Below are 21,862 nucleotides of genomic sequence, written 5' to 3' on the forward strand. Positions count from 1 at the left end.
CTCCTTTGATGGGACGGACGGTGAATTCAACGCACGCCGTCGTGTTGATGTCGTTGATATGATTCATACGCTCTTCCTGCCTCAAAAGGAGTTTGTGGTGCTTTGTGGTTGGTCGTGACGCCAAATAAAGCTGAGACCAAGCCGTTTGATGTCTCGTTGGTGTCTCATTTGGTGGGGAGCGAACATTTCATTGACAGAGATCAGCGCACACCCTGCTTGTTACCGTGACGACAGGACAATAGATGGAAGTAACACGATGATCGTCAAGTTAGCGTTGACTCGCGCCATCATCATTTACGTCACGTTTGACCCGACAAACAACGTAATCATAATAATTAGAATAAGAGTTAATGGTGAAATAAATCCTGCCTGCAGGCGACCTTCACACTTCACAACATCATAAAGCAACACACACACACACACACACACACACACACACACTTCACCAACCAACATCATTTTTTTCACTGTGAGTCTAGTTCAAAGACTTTTGTCACTTTTTTTATTTAAGAATCCAACAGGACCGTGGTGTCCCACAAGGATCAGTGCTTGGTCCTCTTCTGTTCAATATTTACATCGGCAAAGCTTTCACTGTTATGCCCACGACACTCAGCTGTCGCCGAACACATTGGGGTCATCATCCTCATTGTCACTAGACCGCCATGAGATGTGTTCAGGGACACTCCAACATCAGCCATGTGTGTGTGGTGTGAATAAACATAAAAACAGTACGTCCATATTCTTACCTCGCCTTCGATATTCTGACCACTCGCTAACGTGGAAGCGCATTTTGCTGCAATTAAGCATGCTCCAAAATCCCAGAAAATACATCTACACTCAAACTTGGTGATGTCGTGTCTTTGAACGCAACACCTCAGTGCTCCAAATAACAAAAACAATAACTTTACTTTGCGAGGTTTGTCATAATATGACGCAATCGAGACCCGTCATTTATCTGTCTGTTCATCAAATACAATAAAAATAGGCATATTTCACACATATTTGCAAATGATCGTTAATTAATTTCAACGCTTTGATTAATTACAATTTGTAATTATTTCACAGCCCAATTTTCCATAATATCCACTTTTTAGCTTTATTTTGTGTGGTTTGTTATAATATTACGACTAAAAACAAACCAAAACATATTTAATATTTTACGTCAATGCAACAAAACTAACTTTATTTTTCCCATAATATGACAACTTTTTTCGTAACCTATTTTTTGTCTTCATTCTACACCTTTTTTTAAACATCTATTTTTCTTAGCTTACAACTTTTTTTACCTTCAAATGTGGATTATTTGAAACATCTGCAGATTTTTTTCCACTTTTGCTGTTTTGTTTTCTTGTAAGAATGTGCCACAGCCACGGTGCATAAATGGCCCCTGGGACGCACTTTGGACACCCCTGCAAGTGATTCTAGGGCAGGGGTGGGCAAATACTTTCACTTGTGGGCCGCATTGAGGAAACAAAATTGTCCGGGGGGGCCAGAACATATATATATATATATATATATATTTAACTCACACACTATTTAATACTTATAATTTTCCTTCAATTTTTTTTTGTCTAATTTTATCTGTAAGTGTTATATACTATCAGCTGTATGTTTTCATGTCCCTTTTTTTCAGGAGCACTTTAAACATCACACCACATCTAACTACGTCATTTAATTTGACAGTTTTGTTGTTTTTTTTTTACTAAATAAGACTTGCAAGTCATGTTGCCAGTTTGTATGTTAAAAGTTGAAATACTTAGAAAGCAACTGGCGGGCCGGATTCAAACGCTTGGTGGGCCGCATGTGGCCCCCGGGCCGTAGTTTGCCCACCCCTGTTCTAGGGTGATGTGTGCAGCTTTCCCCGCCTCCTCTGAGTCAACCAATGAGCTTCTTGTTTACTTCTGACTTGTGTGATCCACGAGCTCGACTTAGTGACTCTTGGTGACAAGTCTTTGTCTCCAAGTGTCGTCCTTTGTTGTCTTTGGATTTTAATGAACAATTTGATTTCATTAAGCGCACACACGCACACACACACACACACACACACACACACTGGGCATAATGGCTGTGCACAGCAAAGCACATATTAGCATTAGCGATAGCATGGAAGCGTGGAGCATTAGTCGGTGACTCCAATTATTGTGAGGAGGCGGCGGTCATAAAGGGAAGTGGGCGGTGACCTCCATTTGACTTCTGATTGACTGATGAACATGTTAGCCTGACATCACTGCTAGCTAAGCAAGTAGAGTCACACTCAACCAGGCAGTCAGCATTTGCTTTTCTCTTCTTGTTTCACTTGAACTTTTGTCACCGCAAAGCTGATGATTGACCTCATCTTCATCCACGCACTGCAACGTCCACGCCGTCCACGCCGTCCACGCCGTCATGGCGGCGACCTGACTACCATCGAGACCAACCTAACTGGGAATTCATCATTTATCCACCTCAACAGTCCTCCTCTTCATAGGCTTTGCCCGAACATTCGTAGTACTAACAGTCCTTGTCTTAGCAGCCATAACCGTCCTAACAGTCCTAGTCCTAAAAGTCTTTGTCCTAACAGTCCTCATCCTTACACTCATCTTCCCAACAGTCCGTAACAGTCCACGTGTACCAGTCTTTGTCCTAACAGTCCTCTCCCTGTCAGCCCTTGTCTTTACAGTCCTCGTCTAACAGATTTTGCCCTAGCGGTTCTAGCCCTAAGAGTCCTCCTTCCAACACTCGTCTTCCTAACAGACCTTGTCCTCACAGTCCTCGCCCTAATGGTCTTCGTCCTAAGAGTCCCCATCCCAACAGTCCTTGTCCTAGTAGTCTTTGTTGCGACTGTCCTCACAATAACGGTCCTATGATCCTAACAGTTCTACGAGTCCTTGTCCTAACAGTCTCATGGTCTTCAGTCCCAGTCCTTCTAGTTCTAGCAGGTTTGAGTTCTCACAATAACAATGGTCCTATGATCCTAACAGTCCCTGTTCAACAAGTCCTCAGTCCCAGTCCTTATAGTTCTAGCAGGTCTCATACTAACAGTGTGAATGTTAATAAAATAAAGTTTTCTTGTTAGAGTTCATGTTGTTTGTGTGAATGTTAATAAAATAAAGTTTTCTTGTTAGAGTTCATGTTGTTTGTGTGAATGTTAATAAAATAAAGTTTTCTTGTTAGAGTTTGTGTTGTTTGTGTGAATGTTAATAAAATAAAGTTTTCTTGTTAGAGTTCATGTTGTTTGTGTGAATGTTAATAAAATAAAGTTTTCTTGTTAGAGTTCATGTTGTTTGTGTGAATGTTAATAAAATAAAGTTTTCTTGTTAGAGTTCATGTTGTTTGTGTGAATGTTAATAAAATAAAGTTTTCTTGTTAGAGTTCATGTTGTTTGTGTGAATGTTAATAAAATAAAGTTTTCTTGTTAGAGTTTGTGTTGTTTGTGTGAAATGTTAATAAAATAAAGTTTTCTTGTTAAGAGTCCGTGTTGTTTGTGTGAATGTTAATAAAATAAAGTTTTCTTGTTAGAGTTCGTGTTGTTTGTGTGGATGTTAATAAAATAAAGTTTTCTTGTTAGAGTTCATGTTGTTTGTGTGAATGTTAATAAAATAAAGTTTTCTTGTTAGAGTTCATGTTGTTTGTGTGAATGTTAATAAAATAAAGTTTTCTTGTTAGAGTTTGTGTTGTTTGTGTGAATGTTAATAAAATAAAGTTTTCTTGTTAGAGTTCATGTTGTTTGTGTGAATGTTAATAAAATAAAGTTTTCTTGTTAGAGTTTGTGTTGTTTGTGTGAAATGTTAATAAAATAAAGTTTTCTTGTTAAGAGTCCGTGTTGTTTGTGTGAATGTTAATAAAATAAAGTTTTCTTGTTAGAGTTCGTGTTGTTTGTGTGGATGTTAATAAAATAAAGTTTTCTTGTTAGAGTTTGTGTTGTTTGTGTGAAATGTTAATAAAATAAAGTTTTCTCGTTAGCGTTCATGTTGTTTGCGTGACATGTCAAATAAATGGAGGCAGACGATGAAAACGCTCTAAACGTCTCCAAGCTGTCGGATGAAAGCCCAAGGTGTCGTTTCTTCGTTTCTTCGTTTCTTCGCTGTTTGCCGAGCAGAAGAAAGGTTTGTAGGAAGCGTGGCACCAAAAACAAGCAGGCCGCCCCACTCCGCCATCACCGCCATCACCGCCATCACAGCCCCACGCCGCGGGCCTCCAACTCGTCAGCGAGGAGCCGCGATTGTCAGACGTGAATGCGACGCCTCATTTGCATATTCTTTGTGCTGCACGACGACGAGCGGCGGAAACCAAACTTCTGATGACGTCGGAACAGGAAGCTTGGTTTGTTTGTCGAGACTTCCCGCCAGCGCTTTGCCGCTTTCACAAATGTTCGTTTGAGACCCGCCTCTGTCAACAACACGCACACGCACGCGCACAGACGCACGCGCACAGACGCACGCGCACAGACACACAAACACGACAAAGCAAAGTCAAAGTTTTGTGAGCGTCTCTGCTGCCCCCTGGTGGTCACGTGTTGCTATCGAGCAAAAGGCAGGAGAAGATGGAACTTTTATTGATTCAAGCTGCTCACAAAGCCAGAGGCATTGTGGGAAATGACGTCGTGGTGGCGCACAGAGGCATTGTGGGTAACGTCTTGATAGGCGGCCCCTGATGTCAGTCGTCGCCTCCACACAGCGAGAGCAGAGCCGTCTGGTAGTCCCCCTTGGTGTGGTCCTGGAAGCACAGGGTCACCGTGAGGATGACCAATGATGAAGGTCAGAATGAGAGCGAGACTGAGGATGACAAGGACGCGGCTGAGGTCGGCGATGGGATGAGGAAAAGCACTACAAGGATGGTGAGGCAGATGAGAATGAAAACGAAAGTGAGAACGAGGATGATGAGGATCAATGAGAATGAGGATGCAGATGAGAATGATGATGGGATGAGATAAGGAGAATGAGTATAAGGATGATGATTAGGATGACAATGATGAGAGTGCCGAGGATGAGACTAAAATAAGGATGAGGGTGATGGCGATGGTCTGATGAAGATGATGAGGCTTAGTATGAGTACAAAGGGATGAGGAGAATGAGTATCAGAATGATGAGGGTGATAGGGATGAGAAAGAGTAAGAATGAGGATGATAAAGTCGCAAAGGAGAAGGAAGAGAATGATGAGGATCAGTGAGAATGAGGATGTGATGAGAAGGACGACGAGTATGAGCAGGATGGGATGAGGACAATGAGTATGTGTATGAGATGATGACAAGGGCACGGGTGACAATGAGTGAGAACAAGGATGCAGATGAGAATGATGACATGAGGACGATGAAGATGAGGATGGGATGAGGAGAATGATTTGGATAATAATTAGGATGATTGATAGTGATGAGAATGAGACTAAACTGAGAGCGAAGATAAGAACGTGGATGAGGATGATAGTGATTAGAATGAGAATGCGAATGAGAATGATGATGGGCTGAGGAGGATGAGTATACAATGATGAGAATGAGGAGGAGGATGATAATAAGACAAGAATGAGATTGAGTGGGATAAGGATGCAGATGATGATGATGATGATGGTGGTGTGATGAGGAGTATGAGGAGGAAAATGGATGAGGAGAATGAGTATAAGGATGACGAGGGTGACAAGGGTGAGGATGATAGGGATGAAAATGAGGATGTGAATGAGAATGGTGATGCGGTGAGGAAGAAGGGCACGAGGAGGGTGAGTATAGCAATGATGAGAATGAGGAGGAGGATGAGAATGAGAATGAGACACGACTGAGATTGAGTGGGGTAAGGATGCAGGTGACGATGATGATGGTGTGACGAGGAGCATGAGTAGGAGGATGGGAATGAGGATGGGAATGAGGATGGGAATGAGGATGGCTGGTACGAGAGCCGGCGGCACGTACGGCGATGGTCCGGTACAGAGAGCGTCCATATTGCTTCTTGAACTGGCTTCTGATCTTCATCAGGTCCACTTGACAACGAGACACCAGGATGCGAGTCAGCACCTTCTCCTTGGCACTTTTACCCTGAGGTCACACAAAGGTCACACGCTTAGGCTACGCCAACATGGTGGCGCGGGCGTCGCGCGTTACCTTCATGGCCTCGTTGAGTCTGTTGGCGAAGTACAGCTGCTTGTTCTCCAAACACTCCACTGTCAACACAGTTCACCTTTGACCCTCGCTGCTCCGTCCGTGTGCCTCACATGCTAACCGCTAGCTACGCTATACCACAACACTTCTAAGCTGCTACCAGATGCAAACCATGCTATGCTAACGTGCTAAGAAATGATGGAGTACCGAGTGTCAGGAAAGACTTTTCCAGGTCGCCTTTGACTTCCTTCCTGATGCTCTCCTTCAAGTCGTACGGACTGTAGCGCTTGTAGCGCTCAAACACTGGAACGCACGCGCACGAGCACGCACACGCACACGCGCACGCACACGCACACGCACACGCACGTTGTCACATTGCTCATGATCATAGCGTGTGTTGATTGATGGGCTGTCAGTCACCTCTCTGCAGGTGGGGGACGCTCCTCTGGGTCATGATGGCAATCCAGGTGGACACGTCAGTTCCTTTGCGCTTCACGCCAGCTTCGTAGAGACTCTGAGTATCACCCAAAGGTTATGGTGGAGAGTCCACGGGTTGATTGATGGATTGACATTTGCCAACAAACCCACTTTGGCGTCGTCGTCAATCTTCTCATAATCCACCACGTTGGACGGATCGTCTCGTCTGGTCTGAGGGCCAAAGGTTTGGTCAGATCAGATGTTTCAGAGTATCATTATGGTCGGTGAAGGTAAACCGTTAGGAACCTGAACGAGAGCCAGCAGCAGCTTAGCCAAGTCTCCCGACGTGTCTCCTGCCACGTCTTTGTCCAGCTCCTTCTTAAACACTGTCGCCATAGCAACACATTCGTGAGGCAGGTTTCAACATGGCGCGCCGTCACTGACAGGCTAGCTGATGCTAACTAATGCTGGCTGCTTAAATCAATGCTAGTTGATGCTAATTGATGGTAGTTGCTTCTATAAATGCTAGCTGATGCTAATCGATGGTAGTTGCTTCTATAAATGCTAGCTGATGCTAATCGATGGTAGTTGCTTCTATAAATGCTAGCTGATGCTAACTAATGCTAGCTGCTTAAATCAATGCTAGTTGATGCTAATTGATGGTAGTTGCTTCTATAAGTGCTAGCTGATGCTAATTGATGGTAGTTGCGTCTATAAATGCTAGCTGATGCTAATCGATGGTAGTTGCTTCTATAAATGCTAGCTGATGCTAACTAATGCTAGCTGCTTAAATTAATGCTAGTTGATGCTAATTGATGGTAGTTGCTTCTATAAATGCTAGTTGATGCTAATCGATGGTAGTTGCTTCTATAAATGCTAGCTGATGCTAAGTGACATTCATCGATGTTAGCAGCATCTATCAATGCTAGGTGATGCTAACTAATGCTAGCTGCTTAAATCAATGCTAGTTGATGCTAATTGATGGTAGTTGCTTCTATAAGTGCTAGCTGATGCTAATCGATGGTAGTTGCGTCTATAAATGCTAGCTGATGCTAATCGATGGTAGTTGCTTCTATCAATGCTAGCTGATGCTAAATGATGCTATGAGCTTCAGTCAATGCTAGCTGATGCTAACTGATGCTAGTTGCTTGTATAAATGCTCGCTAATGCTCAGGTGATCGATGCTAGCATGTCCACTGATGTAAACAAACGTCTGTGTTGTATTTTGTATTTAGCTACACACTTTCTCGGTAAACTTTTTTGATGTGGGCGAGTTCCTCGTTGTTCCTGGAGCAGACAATCTCGATGAGAGTCTCCTCGTCGGTTCCGAGACCCTGCATGAGAAGAAGGAGTCTCAGTGTTTGGTGTTTCTCCTTTTCTGTCTGATGGTCCCATGGTCAGTAACGGCCAGGTCCACCTTCATGGAGGCTTTGAGCTCGAAGGCGTCGTACTGGGTGGGGCTCTTCATCAGGCCCAGCATCAGTGCCTCCAAAGATCCGGACAGCGCCCCCTTCAGGGCCACCACGAGGTCCTGCAAATCACGATGACAACGATGATGATGTCACATGTACGAAGACAGAACCACGTTGGAGACGTCTAGAACCTTCTTGGCGAGGCGCTCGTACTCAAAGGCGATCTCTCGCCGCTGCTCATACGTTCTCCTGGTCAGGATGTCAACGATGGTTTGCTCGTCCACTCCTGTGGACAAGATGGCATCATCTTTGTGGACGCACCGAGAGGGCAACTATTTCTGCAACATTCCGGCACCTTCTCATCCCACCTTTGACTCTGAGGGCCGCATCCAAGCGTGCGGCATCTTGGGCCGGGTCAAAGTCCCTGAGCGGAACCACGGTGGGAAAGGTGGGCTCAGCTTCCTGCAGAGACGCGGGAGAACGTTCCAGAAAGCACGTGACACGCTTGTGGGAACACGGTCCTGCGTGACGTCGTCACTCACCCCGCTGTGCGCCAGCGTCAGCTGACCCAGAAACTCAGACACCAGCGCCATGTGACCTGCGGGCAGGACGCCATCACGTGACCGATGGTGTATCTGATCAACACTTGCTAGCGTAGCTCTCATGTAGCATAATGTCCCACTCGCAATGGCCCTGTGATTGACAGGTCATCTGGGATAGGCTCCGCCCCATCACCAGACATTCCAGAAAATGTCATGCAAAGTAGTCTTCAGGTGGGTGTGTTTGCTTTATGGAGCTGGACATGCCAACGGTGGGTGTGGCAGCAGATAAGACTCGCGGCCTTCACAATAAAAGCACCGCCATGAGACGGATGAGCGGACCTTGGAGCCACCATGAGAGGTTCCTAGCAGGCTTTCATCAAATTCAGGACGACAAACGACAGAAAGACCGCTCCAGTATCGGCGCCGACCTGGTAGCATCTAGCTGTTAGCATCTAGCTGTTAGCATCTAGCTGGTAGCATCACGCCTCGCTCTTAGCTTTCAGGACTTAGCTCTTTGCATCGCTCCATTGTCATTTAGCCGCCATGTTGACTGGAAACACCAAGCTTCAGTTTGGCTTAGGCTCCGCCCCCTCAGCCGTGAAAGAAAAGTTTCCCTCAAGTGATGATCATGCTGAGAAGACATGCTCTTACCTTCACGCACACAGGAACTTCAAGGAGAGCCAAGTTGTGTGTGTGCTCTTTAAATACTAGCACACACACACACACACACACACACACACACACACACCTATGTGAGTCAGCCCCCAGTACTTTGACACCTGGACGCTTATTGGCGACCCCCCCCTCCCGCTCACCCCCGAGTGCCACTTCAGGCAGCCAATCAGCTGCTGAGCTGGCGCCGCGTTGCCATGCCAACGCAACCTTTGTTTTTCAAAATAGTTTTGCTGTAATCTGGTGACCTTTGACCCGCAGCGATGTGCGGCTAATTATTAGCTCTCGGCTGGTCTCCACCCGGGGGGGCTGATGACATCATCACCATGTCACTTCCTGTTTCAGTTTGGTGGATGCTCACCCCCCTCCTGTACCCGCTAATCCCCTGTGATCCATATCTAAGCCCTCCGCAGGTCTACGTGCACTTCCAAAGTCCAGGAAGTCCTTCAGGGGTCAGCTAGACCTCCAAGGCCTCCAGCTAGACTTGGAAAGTCCAGGTCGTGTTGTAAGATTCTAGCTCGGGACGCCTCCCAGGAGGATGCTGGGTCAGGACCACTGAGCGCCTCAGGTAGGACCAGACTCACATTCTTAGTCCAAAACTGGATAGTGGTCTTGTTTTTGAGTCCGTATGTGATCATGCCTTCCAAAAATACCACATCTGTAAAGTCACGTACATCATACTCAAGTACTACAACAATAGTAGTAATACACAGACAAAATGGTGAGCTGCCACATGAATATGGTGGAATATATGCTTCTTATAACGCGGTGAAGAGGATTAAGGTACTGAGGTAAGATTAGGATGAAGGTGAAGGTCCCTAATTGGATGTGACGTGATCTAAATACCATTCAATGTGTACAAGTACACGCTAAATACTCACTGCTTCTACAATTAAGCTGCGTTTCATTTACATGTTGAAAGATGACATAGAAAACATGGAAGGCCCGCCTCCTTGACCCCCATGTTGACAGACCAAGACCCCCCCCCCCCCCCCCCCCCACAATGATGCAGTTTAGTTTGTACTTGTTGACTTTCAGAGTAAAAGTCGTCACTATGATCAACTGGATGCTCAAAATCGCTCCTCGGCCCCCCGAGCCGCACCCTCGGAGGACCCAGGAGCAGGAACGGGGCACTGCCCGGCCCCCTGCTGCTGCCCCGCCCCCTGCTGCTGCCCCGCCCCCTGCTGCTGCCCCCATAACGGTAATTGCTGTGTTTGTACGCGAGGCAGTGAGTGTGTACTCCTGTACACACTCCTGTGCGTGGTGGCTGTTGTGTGTGCGCCAGAGACCCTGCTGGACCAGGAAGAACCCTCCCAAAGACGGACAAATGTTGACGTTTGTTTTCTCAGGAGAGGAAGGTGAACGTCCAGGAAGTGGAGTCCTCGGGCAGCAGGTGAGCTGATGATGAACTTTATGGAAAGGTCAGGAAATGACGGTCAGGAAAAATGAAGACTGAACGGGATTTCAGTTAGCAAAGAGTGTCGCACGCTAAGCTAACTGCGCCACATCATGTGACAGGGTGATGTCATGGATCAAAGACAGCATGGAGAAGGTCGTTCCTCAACCCGAAGTGCATGCCGCTTCCAAGATGGCCACCCTGGAAAAGACGGAAGCCGCTCCTTCCGCTAAACGTAAAACTTGACTCCATTTAACTTGAAGTGCTGTGTTACTATATTTATCTTTTCTTGGGCCCGCCCCTTAGCCGAAGCACCGCCCACTGACGTCCAACAGTAAGTTTTCAATGACTTCTCACATCATAGCATCAACGCAAAATAAATTCACGTAACGCCGTCATATGACAGGACCTCCCCGCAAGAGACAGAGACGCCGCCAAAGTACGTGAAGCGTACGTGTCGCCGATTGATGATGTCATCATTCACACTAAGCATCCTTGCTCTCCTCCTGACAGGATGGTGGGATGGATTGTGGGCGGCCTGGGTCGCATGTTGCCACAGCCGCCACTCAAGCAGGTCGCGACAGTACCGGTATCATATTTCCACGTTGTGACATCATCTCACGTTATATCCTCTTTGCTCACGCAGGACGCAGATGACGGCGGCCATCACAGTGAGTGAAACGTGCTTGTTGTCTTTACGATGCCACACATTGAAGAAACATCTAACCCTCTAGCTGGGGGTTAGCGGGACGGCTAGTAGCGAGCTGATGAACATTCATTCATTCATTTTCTACCGCTTAGCCTCACCAGGGTCGCGGGGGTGCTGGAGCCTATCCCAGCTGTCTTTGGGCGAGAGGCGGGGTCCACCCTGGACTGGTGGCCAGCCAATCACAGGGCACATATAGACAAACAACCATTCACACTCACATTCATACCTATGGACAATTTGGAGTGGCTAATTAACCTAGCATGTTTTTGGAATGTGGGAGGAAACCGGAGTACCGGAGAAAAGCCACGCACGCACGGGGAGAACATGCAAACTCCACACAGAGATGGCCGAGGGTGGAATTGAACCCTGGTCTCCTAGCTGTGAGGTCTGCACGCTAACCACTCTAGCACCGTGCAGCCCGCTGATGAACATAATCGACTATTTAGCGGCTAACAGGCACGATTAGCAAGGAGCCGGCGAGCGTAGGATTAATTGAGCTTATCAGATTTTTGTCTTGATTGACAGGTGTTGCTGTCATTGGGCTGTAACCGGGCTGCTCTTCTCCTTCTGTTTCAGGGGGAAAGTCCAGCAGAACCCCTAAATAAAAGGAGAAGGCGGCCCAGGACAGTGACTGGCATGACAACAACATCTTAACTTATTCCATAAATGAATAAAAAACTGACACAAATTGTGTTTGTGTCAGTTTTTTCATTTCAATTGTTACCCACATCCAACATTTGTGGGATGTCAGGAGCCAAAAGTCCAACCAAAGTAGGGCTGTCATGTTAGAGTCCATACAGGAGAATACAGGAAGTCCATGTTGATGAGCATAACCCGCATACGCCCCCCCCCCCCCCCCCCCCCCATCTTGCCACTTGCAGCCATTCAGGAGAAGAGCGAGCTGGTATTACTGGACCTGGAAGAGCAGGCGGAGAAGGAAACCGGCATGGAGAACCAGAAGTCCTTGGACGTGAAAGAGGTCTGTAGAGACGTGTTGGACATGTTGGTCCCTGTCGGAAAGGGTGGACCCTGAACGCAACCTAACTGCTAACTGCTGGTTGGATGAATGAACCATTCATCCGTTTGTTCATTCATTCTATCCTTCTTTCATCCATTCATTCTATCCTTCTTTCATCCATTCATTCTATCCTTCTTTCATCCATTCATTCCTTCTTTCATCCATTCATTCTATCCTTCTTTCATCCATTCATTCTATCCTTCTTTCATCCATTCATTCCTTTGTTCATTCATTCTATCCTTCTTTCATCCATTCATTCCTTTGTTCATTCATCCTATCCTTCTTTCATCCATTCATTCCTTTGTTCATTCATTCTATCCTTCTTTCATCCATTCATTCCTTTGTTCATTCATTCTATCCTTCTTTCATCCATTCATTCTATCCTTCTTTCATCCCTTCATTCCTTTGTTCATTCATTCTATCCTTCTTTCATCCATTCATTCTATCCTTCTTTCATCCCTTCATTCCTTTGTTCATTCATTATATCCTTCTTTCATCCATTCATTCCTTTGTTCATTCATTCTATCCTTCTTTCATCCATTCATTCCTTTGTTCATTCATTCTATCCTTCTTTCATCCATTCATTCCTTTGTTCATTCATTCTATCCTTCTTTCATCCATTCATTCTATCCTTCTTTCATCCATTCATTCCTTTGTTCATTCATTCTATCCTTCTTTCATCCATTCATTTGTTGACCGAGTAGACCAAAGCAGAACAACGAAACGTGAGCCAGTACACTTGGTCTGCACTAACAAGTAGACTTAGACTAGACCAGACTAACAAAAGCCTGGATAACGAGTGGACTGAGAGTCCTGGTCTCGCAGGTCGGAGATGAGCATTTGATTCCGTTGATGGAGGACATCAAGAAGGAAGCAGGCCAGGTGATCCTGGCGCACATGGAGGGAAGGTCGGTCCTGGTTTGTGTTCCAGTCTTGTAGCTCTGGTCCAGTTTGACCTGCCCCCCCCCCCCCCCCCAACCCCCCAGACTGCAGCAGCAGCGTCTGGAAGCGGCTCGTATGGCGGAGGAGATGGCGAGGAGGGCGGCACGGGAGGCGGTCCGACAGCTGGAGGTGGAGCACTCGGCCAAGATTGTCATCGAGTCGCTGCCGGAGTCCATTGAGCAGTGAGTCGGGATGGGTCCTCCTAAACGGGCACAGAAGCATCGTGTGATCATCAACGCTGACTTTGGGACTCGTCCTGTCCACAGACTTCCAAACATCCTGGAGGAGGAAAACGAGGATGAGCCAGAGTGAGTAGACGAGCTGACAAGGTCATGTGACCTGGATCAAGGATTGAAGCAGTAACATCCACGTTCCTACACGAGGCTCCACAGGTGTCTGCCTGAAGGTGGCGCTCTCAGCTCAGTCCAGCCCCAGGAAGCCACTTTGGCGACTGACGGGAAAGAGGGTGGTGGGACGACGTGGGGAGCGCACACGTGGTCCACTCAGGTAGGCCATCTAAGACAATCCCGATTGGCTCAGGAATCAAGCGACGGCGTCTTTTGTTGCAGGTTCCAACTGGAGCAGACGTTGCAAATGAAGGTGACAACCGTAGTTACATTAGTCACATGGTACGCTGTAGTGCAGTGTTGCCATGGCAACACCCGCTTCCTGCTTTTGCCCCTCTTAAGTTGCCCCTCTTGGGTTGCCTCCAAGTCACATGATCTCACGCCACTAATGCCCAGTCGCCAACCAGCTCCCATCATGCACCACTGCACGCTGCCACAGTTGCTCACGCTGCACTCTTAAAAATGCTGGGTTATTTTTTTGACCCAATCGCTGGGTTGAGCCTGTTGGGTCATTTAATTGGGTTGTTTTTATTGAGTTGGGTATTCTGAGAACCCAATTCGCTGGGTTATCTCTGTTGGGTGCTGAGTTATTTGCTGCTGGGTTGTGATTTCCATTATATTGTGCTGGGTTATTTTGGACAACCCAGAGCGTTGGGTAGAATTTTGGACATGCGCAACAAAGCCCCGCCCACAAACTTACTTCGTTCGGACCCCACATTTCATCTGAGGAGACCAATTTCAGCAAGGAGCAAGGTTTGTTACATTCCCACTATTGTTTTACCGTATAAATGTCTTTATATTATTATATAACGCTTCATAAACGTGTTAAAATGTAAGTTCGTGAAGCACTGTTGAGTACTAGCTTGAGGAATCGATCGGTAACCTTAGCAAACTTCCATTCCCTCCAAAAGTGGCAAGCGAACACATTCGCTGGTGAGCTATGTAGGAACCAAACTATGTTGTTGAAATTACAAGAGACATGTGTGATAGTTATGAGGACAACGTCAGTTATCTCGTCAATTTGCCATTTTATGTGATATCAAGTTAAAGAATCTCGTGAATTAATACGAGCGTGCTGATGAACCGGTGTTTTTTAAGCTAGACTGCTGCATGCTAGCGGGCTTCCGTTAGCCACCGATAGTCCACTGTATACTAATCAGTTTGGGCGCGAATTCGACGACAGTTTTGTAAGTTGCATATAAATGTTTGGACTACTGAATCTTATTTCATTTCATGGTATGTTTGTTCTTATGGACCCTCTTTGTGATGTTTCAGTTCGCTGAAAAGTATCTATGAATGAGTTTGTCAGTTCCAAATTGACTGAGTGGCAGCTACAGGGGCTGATTGAAAGGTAAGTCATCTTCATGCCTTCATTTTATGGGTATTGTTTTACAGTAGCTACTGTGCCTGCTATATGTTATAGACATAAGAAATGGCGGTGGGTCAGTCACTGTTGCTTGTACCAATACCGAAATTTTTAACAGGGTGAGCCATCTTGTGATTCCAATATATATTGCTGTTATATCAGCCTGCGAGTCAAAGTTTGCTCACCACTGCTCGAGACAATGATGACAAACCCTCTATGGTACACATTATGATCCCAATTGGTAAAAAAAAATGTTTGGGGTGTGTTTTTGTGTTTTAATATAGACCAAGTAAACATAATCGAGACATTTTCTCAATATTATTTTAGGGTTGATTGCAATACGACAACACTGCACAGTAGTGGAACATATTGAAAACAGTTTTATCTAAAATTGTAATATATTATAATATTTAAAACTCATGTTCTCAACAATCTGGTAATGACACCCATAATTGTCCTACAGATGCCAGGGGAGAAGTTGCCCATGACGCTGCTGCCCATCCTGCTCCCTCCGCCTGTGTTTAAAAAGGGCAGGAAATTGGCCCGGGCGAGTATTCAGGAGGTGAAGAGAGCCTTCATCAATGTTAAGCTGGTAAGTAATTTACCTTTCAACAGAAATTAAAATGTAAATGAATTGTGACATGACTCCAGTTGTTCTTTTACACAGTCTTAAAGCAGGACTCTTTTTATGAGGAGCGACTTGAAAAGATTGTATTTCGTGGAATGTGTGACAGCGTAACATTTGGCTGTTTCTCATTTCATGAAGCACTATTCTTACAAGTTGTAACTTGGTGTAAGTTGTTACTCCATAGTGATGTGTGACGTACATATAAACCACAGACCAAACATTAGACTGACCAAACCCCCTGAATAAATTGTTGAACACGCCATTGACTTTACAGGTGTCACACTTCTCCCCGTAGAATATATATTGAAATAGCTTCAGTAGAGAGCTGATGACAATTGCTCTGCACTGCTAGAAATACTTACAAAATACTTACCTTTTTTTCTTTTCTCATCATAGGTCGGAGCTAACATGGTGGAATACTTGCAGCAGGCACAATCGCCTACCCATTTGTGCTGCTGCTCACAGAGCCTCTTGTTCTATGTATATATCACTCTCTCATAGCTGTCCCCCTCACCCGTTCTTAAAATGTAATTTTTTTGGACATAATTTGTTCATATGTGAAGGAAATGTTGTGAGTTGTTATATTTGTATGTTCTGGAAATGTAATATAAATATATTATATATAATAAATAAATATTTTATTGTTACATTGGTGTCATTGTAATATATTATTAATAATATTAGCATACAATAAAAATAAATAAATTATATATATATATATATATATGGTATATTGGCAACCCAACTTGTTGGGTTGAAATAACCCAGCCGTGTAGTAAATATGAACCCAGCGTTGGGTCATATGAACAACCCAATGTACAACCCAATTGTTGGGTTAAGAGAACCAACCCAACTTGTTGGGTTAAAATAACCCAACGCGAGGTTGGTCCTATATTTAACCAGCGTTGGGTTGGGAAACAACCCAGATTGGGTTGTTTTTAACCCAGCATTTTTAAGAGTGTGATCTGATCCAGCAGTTCTGCTCCTGCAAGTTGGAACATGTTTAACACTTCCCGAGATCATCACGCCGCCCAGCGATGCCCCCCCATGGGAGCACAGGTGACAATTCCCAGCTGGAAGAGCTGGAAGAGCTGGAAGAGCATTGGGGCGGCTTTGAAACGTCCTGTGTTTCTTCAGAGAGACTCTTGGCGGCTCAGAGGACGAGGACGAGCGGGGGAAGGGCGGACTCAAGTCCTGGTCCAGTCAAGGCGACCTGCTGACTGCGGAGTGAGTGGGACTGCATGGCAGGAGCGTATTGATTTCTCTATGTATTCCCGTACATCCGTATCTGTTTGTCATTTGTTCCAGGGCGCGTCCGCCCTCCGCAGCCAGCGTCGGCAGCGTGGTGGTCCAGGACCGCCTGAGTGAGCTGGTGCGGCTCTTCAAAGGTCGCACGGAACGGCAAAAAGACCGCCTGATTGACCCGGATGAGTCGGAGCAGGAAAGCCCCACAGCCTGTAGGTCTGGAACAAGGAAAGCTGCCGTCGCACCGGAATGACGATCCCTGTAACCTTGTCATCCTCCCGCCAGCTCCTAGTAAAGCTGCTCCTCCTCCTCCTCCTCCTCCTCCTCCACCTCCTCCACCTGCAGAGGACAAGATGGCTTCCCTTGCCACAGGCACAGAGGAAGAAGATGCGGGGTTCCAGTTTGAACTTCTAGGATATCCTGTCAAAATTCCCAAACTTCCCCCTGTGCCAAAGTGGCTTCAAGGCATGGCGGCGTTCCGCTTCCCTTCGAGCATCGACCCTTTCACCGGTAGCACGGATTCCTTTTAACAGCAGATGTTCGACTAGCCATCCCAGGGCAACTTCCTGTCTCCGTTTTCAGATCTGATCTACGTGCTGTGGCTGTTTTTCGTGGTGGCGGCGTGGAACTGGAACGTGTGGTTAATCCCAGTCCGCTGGGCCTTTCCCTACCAGAGCGCAGAGAACATCCACCTATGGCTTCTGGCGGACTACATCTGCGACCTCATCTACGTCACGGACATCCTGGTCTTCCAGCCCCGCCTACAGTTTGTCCGCGGGGGTGACATCGTGGTCAGTGACTCCAAAGGACAACTTGTCTACTTCCTGCTACGTCTTCTCAGCCCTCATCTGGAATCTTCCGTTTCAGTGCGACAAAAAAGCCATGAGAGAAAACTACATGACCACAGAGCGCTTTAAGGTGGGGCCACCCTAGGACCACTTTAGACCCACCCTGACAGCAGCCAGAAGACTTCTAGAATCCATCTAGCTCCAGTCTCCATGTTGTCCAGATGGATGTCATCAGCCTGTTTCCCATGGAGGTCTTCTACTACTTTACGGGGGTCAACTCTCTGCTCAGATTCCCTCGTCTGCTCAAGGTTTCTTTCCACCTTTTCTTGTCTTTGATTGGAGCCCAGACCTGGGTGGGGTCACTGACCCAAGTGGGGTGTTTGCTTCTCAGTACCAGGTGTTCTTCGAATTCAACGACAGAATGGAGGCGGTGATGAAGAAGGCGTACATCTACAGGTTAGATCAAGTGGTCCAGTAAACCATAACCTTTGCCTTAAAGTCGTCAAACCAACAAGCAGGGCGTAGCTGGACAGGAAGTAGCTGGACAGGACGTAGCTGGACAGGAAGTAGCGAGACGGGCGCAATGCCTGAACTTGTTTCCATCATGCTAGGCTAACATTGGTAGCAAGGTCATCTGTGTAGCAACTCCCCGCGTTAGCATCAGCTGGATTAGAAGTCTCCGCCCATCAGGGTGATCCGGACCTCCACCTACCTGCTGTACTCGCTGCACATCAACGCGTGTCTCTTCTACTGGGGGTCCGACTACGAAGGCCTGGGCTCCACCAAGTGGGTCTATGACGGGAAAGGGAACGCGTAAGAAAACAGCACGACACATGCGGCTAGGTTTAGCTGTTAGCATGTATAGCATCACATCCACGTGTGTCCAGGTACATCCGCTGTTACTACTTCGCCGTCAAGACCTTAATCACCATCGGAGGCCTGCCGGACCCGACCACCGTCTTCGAGATCTGCTTCCAGCTCATCAACTACTTTGTTGGCGTCTTCGCTTTTTCCATCATGATCGGACAAGTGGGTCAAACAGAACCCCCCTGGTGTCCTCGGTCGGAGCAGACTTGGACTGTTGGATGTGTTCTAGATGAGGGACGTGGTCGGAGCTGCCACGGCCGGGGAGAACTACTACCGAGCCTGCATGGACAGCACCATCAAGTACATGAACTCCTACAACATCCCCCAGGAGGTCCAGAACCGCATCAAGACCTGGTACGACTACACCTGGCAGAGCCAAGGAATGCTGGGTAAGAAAGAGCCGGACGGCAAACGTGGAATGTACGTGCCTCACGTTGCGTGTGCGTGTAGACGAGCAGGAGCTGCTGGTGCAGCTTCCCGCCAAAATGAGACTGGACATCGCTGTGGATGTCAATTACGCAATCGTCAGCAAGGTGGCGCTGTTCCAGGTAACACGCACGCACGCACGCACACACAGGAAGTGGCGTGCTTCTTCAATGTGGGCTCCTTCAGGGCTGTGACCGTCAGATGGTGTTTGACATGCTGACACGACTGAAGTCGGTGGTCTACCTGCCAGGAGACTTTGTGTGCAAGAAGGCAAGCGTGCACGTCTTCATATCTCCAATAGGACTGTATGGATGACAACTTCATGCGTGTGCTGGATGTGCTGCTGCCCCGCAGGGGGAGATCGGCAGGGAGATGTACATCATCAAACAGGGGGAGGTCCAAGTGGTGGGTGGTCCAGACCTTCAGACGGTTTTTGTGACCATCAGAGCTGGATCTGTCTTTGGAGAGATCAGGTTCATCAACAGCACATCAACACTGAACTACACAAAAACAACACAAAGTACAGTGTGGCCACATAAATAGGAAGAACCCAGGATGACAGGAAGTACGGGTGCATGCCAACAGGAAGTACAGTAGAAAAGCCACTTCCCCCTGGCCATCAGACTGCTCAATGCCAAATAAGCCCCTCTACCTGCCCACACGCACAACTTTTCATTATTATTATTATTCATTCTAAATTATTTGTACAAATGACTCTTTACACTGTACATTGTTGTTCATATTTGATGTCATCTATTTATTCTCCACATTATTATTACTATTATTATTTATTATTACACGGGAGCCAGGCAACAACATTTTGTTAGCAATTTCACTGCTGTGTTATTGTGCAATGAAGGAAATACATCCATCCAGCCATCCGTCATCCGTCATCCAGCCATCCATCCAACCATCCATCCAACCATCCATCCAACCATCCATCCATCCAACCATCCATTCATCCATCTATCCATCCAACCATCCAACCATCCATCCATCCATCCAACCATCCATCCAGCCATCCATCCATCCATCCAACCATCCATCCAACCATCCAGCCATCCGTCATCCGTCATCCAGCCATCCATCCAACCATCCATCCATTCATCCATCTATCCATCCAACCATCCATCCATCCATCCATCCAACCATCCGTCATCCATCCATCCAACCATCCGTCATCCAGCCATCCAACCAACCATCCATCCATCCAACCATCCATCCATTCATCCATCTATCCATCCAACCATCCATCCATCCATCCATCCAACCATCCGTCATCCATCCATCCAACCATCCGTCATCCAGCCATCCAACCATCCATCCAACCATCCATCCATCCAACCATCCATTCATCCATTCATCCATCTATCCATCCATCCATCCAACCATCCATCCATCCATCCAACCATCCGTCATCCAGCCATCCATCCATCCACCCATCCGTCATGCAACCATCCATCCATCCATCCATCCATCCATCCATCCAACCATCCATCCATCCGTCATCCAGCCATCCATCCATCCACCCATCCATCATGCAACCATCCATCCATCCATCCATCCATCAACAGGAAATACTGGTGCAATCAAAATACTGGTCAACCAGAAGTCCAATAGTATGCCAACATGAAGTAGAATAAAATGACACCAGGAAGTACAGGAGAATGACCACGACTAATTTGTTTGGAACCTCGATTGGTTAGTTTGTTGGCAGGGGGCGGAGGAAACAGACGCACTGCCAACGTGAAGGCGCACGGATTCGCCAACCTATTCATTCTGGATAAAAAGGACCTCGCTGAGATCCTGGTCCACTATCCAGAATCCCAGAAACTTCTTCGCAGGAAGGCCAAGTAAGTGTCCATGCGATGAAATGACGCCGTCCAGCAGGTGAGCTTCATCAGCCGTTTCTTGTGTCTTCTGGCGGCCATGATCAGGACCATGCTGACCAAGGACAAGAAGCCTGATGAAAAGGAACAAGCCAAAGATGAGGCCGAGGTCATCCCGGCCCGACCCGACACGCCCAAAATGTTCAAGGCGGCGTTGAAGGTGACGGAGCAGGCGGGAATGGAGGGAACCTTCGCCAAGCTGAAGAAGAGCTACAAGGATTCTGATGGCGAGGTAGGCCATGATGGACATCAGGAACAACACACACGTTCACACACTTCCATGCTTGCAGGGTCCGCCTGCATCCTCGCCAATGCATCAGCACCTGGCGGAGACCGCTGACCCCTCGCTGGTCATTACAATGACATCACAAAGGGAAGGGGAGGAGCTTCTCTCAGTGGAGGGTCAGGAAGTGGATGGGGAGAAGACGGTGGAGGAGGGCGGAGTGCACAGGAAGTAAAAGCCTTCCCAGAATTCCTTTCAAATTCCTCCAGACAAGATCAGTGGCTGTGACCACATCATTACTCTTAAAGGGAAACAAACATTTGTAGCAGCTGGCGTCAACTTTAAAGTTGCTAAAAGCTACAAAATGGATGTGTGGCTTTCACGTTTCCATTACCCAGCTTTGATACCAGGATACCAGGATCCTATACCAGGATCATTCATCCTCGTAGAAGCAGAGGCTTTGTTGTGGGCTCGGTTTCAGAGGTTAAACATACCTTAGCCACACTGCCAGTTATGCTAGCAGAATGCTAATAAACATTAGCTATTTCAGTATGTGCTGATAAAGATACAATGTTAGCCAAGTTAGAAATGTAAGATATTACAAAAGAAAGTGACAAATTGGATTGGCACGTTAGCAGTGAATGCTAATGCTTTTCCAAGACATTGAAACATGCTTGACCAGGATTGAATAAAACTAACATTTTGGTGGTCTTGTTGGTTAACAATGACCCCCCCCCCCCCCCCCAATAAACTTGATCGTCCTTCAGAAACACGTTCACTGTGGCTGCTTATTGTGTTTACTATTGAATGTGTTTGCAATATCCCTGCTTCCATTATTAGATGATTGACCCCGCCCAGGTGAAGTCATAGTCTTCCTCTATAAGTGTGTCAATGTCCTTGTATTGGAATGC

At 46.8% G+C, this 21,862-nt stretch overlaps 2 protein-coding genes across 5 annotated transcripts; one reads left to right on the top strand and one right to left on the bottom strand.

The window, feature by feature from the left end:
- Window positions 1-4,467: 4,467 nt before the first annotated feature.
- On the bottom strand, window positions 4,468-9,165 carry anxa2b (annexin A2b). 2 transcript variants are annotated; one of them, XM_058088412.2, is made up of 13 exons: window positions 9,087-9,165; window positions 8,436-8,491; window positions 8,262-8,355; window positions 8,085-8,179; window positions 7,899-8,012; window positions 7,725-7,815; window positions 6,788-6,867; window positions 6,653-6,712; window positions 6,485-6,578; window positions 6,272-6,367; window positions 6,068-6,126; window positions 5,879-6,001; window positions 4,468-4,695 (listed from the first exon to the last, which is right to left on the bottom strand). In XM_058088412.2, exons 2-13 carry the CDS (start codon window positions 8,484-8,486, stop codon window positions 4,636-4,638), a joined length of 1,017 nt encoding a protein of 338 aa, XP_057944395.2. In that variant the 5' UTR covers window positions 8,487-8,491; window positions 9,087-9,165; the 3' UTR covers window positions 4,468-4,635. The 2 variants fall into 2 exon arrangements, with proteins under 2 accessions (XP_057944395.2, XP_078651895.1); XM_078795769.1 differs by lacking the exon at window positions 9,087-9,165 and having other exon boundaries at window positions 8,436-8,600.
- Window positions 9,166-9,492: 327 nt separating this feature from the next.
- On the top strand, window positions 9,493-21,737 carry cngb1a (cyclic nucleotide gated channel subunit beta 1a). Of its 3 annotated transcripts, none has more exons than XM_058088380.2 (31): window positions 9,493-9,675; window positions 10,146-10,308; window positions 10,457-10,500; window positions 10,626-10,738; window positions 10,810-10,837; window positions 10,910-10,942; window positions 11,017-11,077; window positions 11,150-11,174; window positions 12,094-12,191; window positions 13,056-13,138; window positions 13,217-13,354; window positions 13,439-13,480; window positions 13,556-13,679; window positions 13,742-13,772; window positions 16,488-16,572; window positions 16,651-16,740; window positions 16,822-16,970; window positions 17,044-17,268; window positions 17,341-17,549; window positions 17,626-17,676; window positions 17,768-17,854; window positions 17,938-18,002; window positions 18,237-18,359; window positions 18,434-18,575; window positions 18,643-18,802; window positions 18,864-18,961; window positions 19,026-19,109; window positions 19,194-19,312; window positions 20,546-20,692; window positions 20,777-20,960; window positions 21,019-21,737. In XM_058088380.2, the coding sequence occupies exons 2-31, from the start codon at window positions 10,162-10,164 to the stop codon at window positions 21,184-21,186; spliced, it is 3,153 nt and encodes a 1,050-aa protein (XP_057944363.2). In that variant the 5' UTR covers window positions 9,493-9,675; window positions 10,146-10,161; the 3' UTR covers window positions 21,187-21,737. The 3 variants fall into 3 exon arrangements, with proteins under 3 accessions (XP_057944363.2, XP_057944364.2, XP_078651881.1); XM_058088381.2 differs by having other exon boundaries at window positions 16,491-16,572; XM_078795755.1 differs by lacking the exons at window positions 9,493-9,675; window positions 10,146-10,308; window positions 10,457-10,500 and having other exon boundaries at window positions 10,652-10,738; window positions 11,017-11,073.
- The last annotated feature ends 125 nt before the right edge of the window (window positions 21,738-21,862 follow it).

The sequence above is a fragment of the Doryrhamphus excisus genome, linkage group LG13 (genome assembly GCF_037039965.1).
Source record: "Doryrhamphus excisus strain RoL-2023G ecotype Guam linkage group LG13, RoL_Dexc_Guam_v1.1, whole genome shotgun sequence".
NCBI lineage: Eukaryota > Metazoa > Chordata > Actinopteri > Syngnathiformes > Syngnathidae > Doryrhamphus > Doryrhamphus excisus.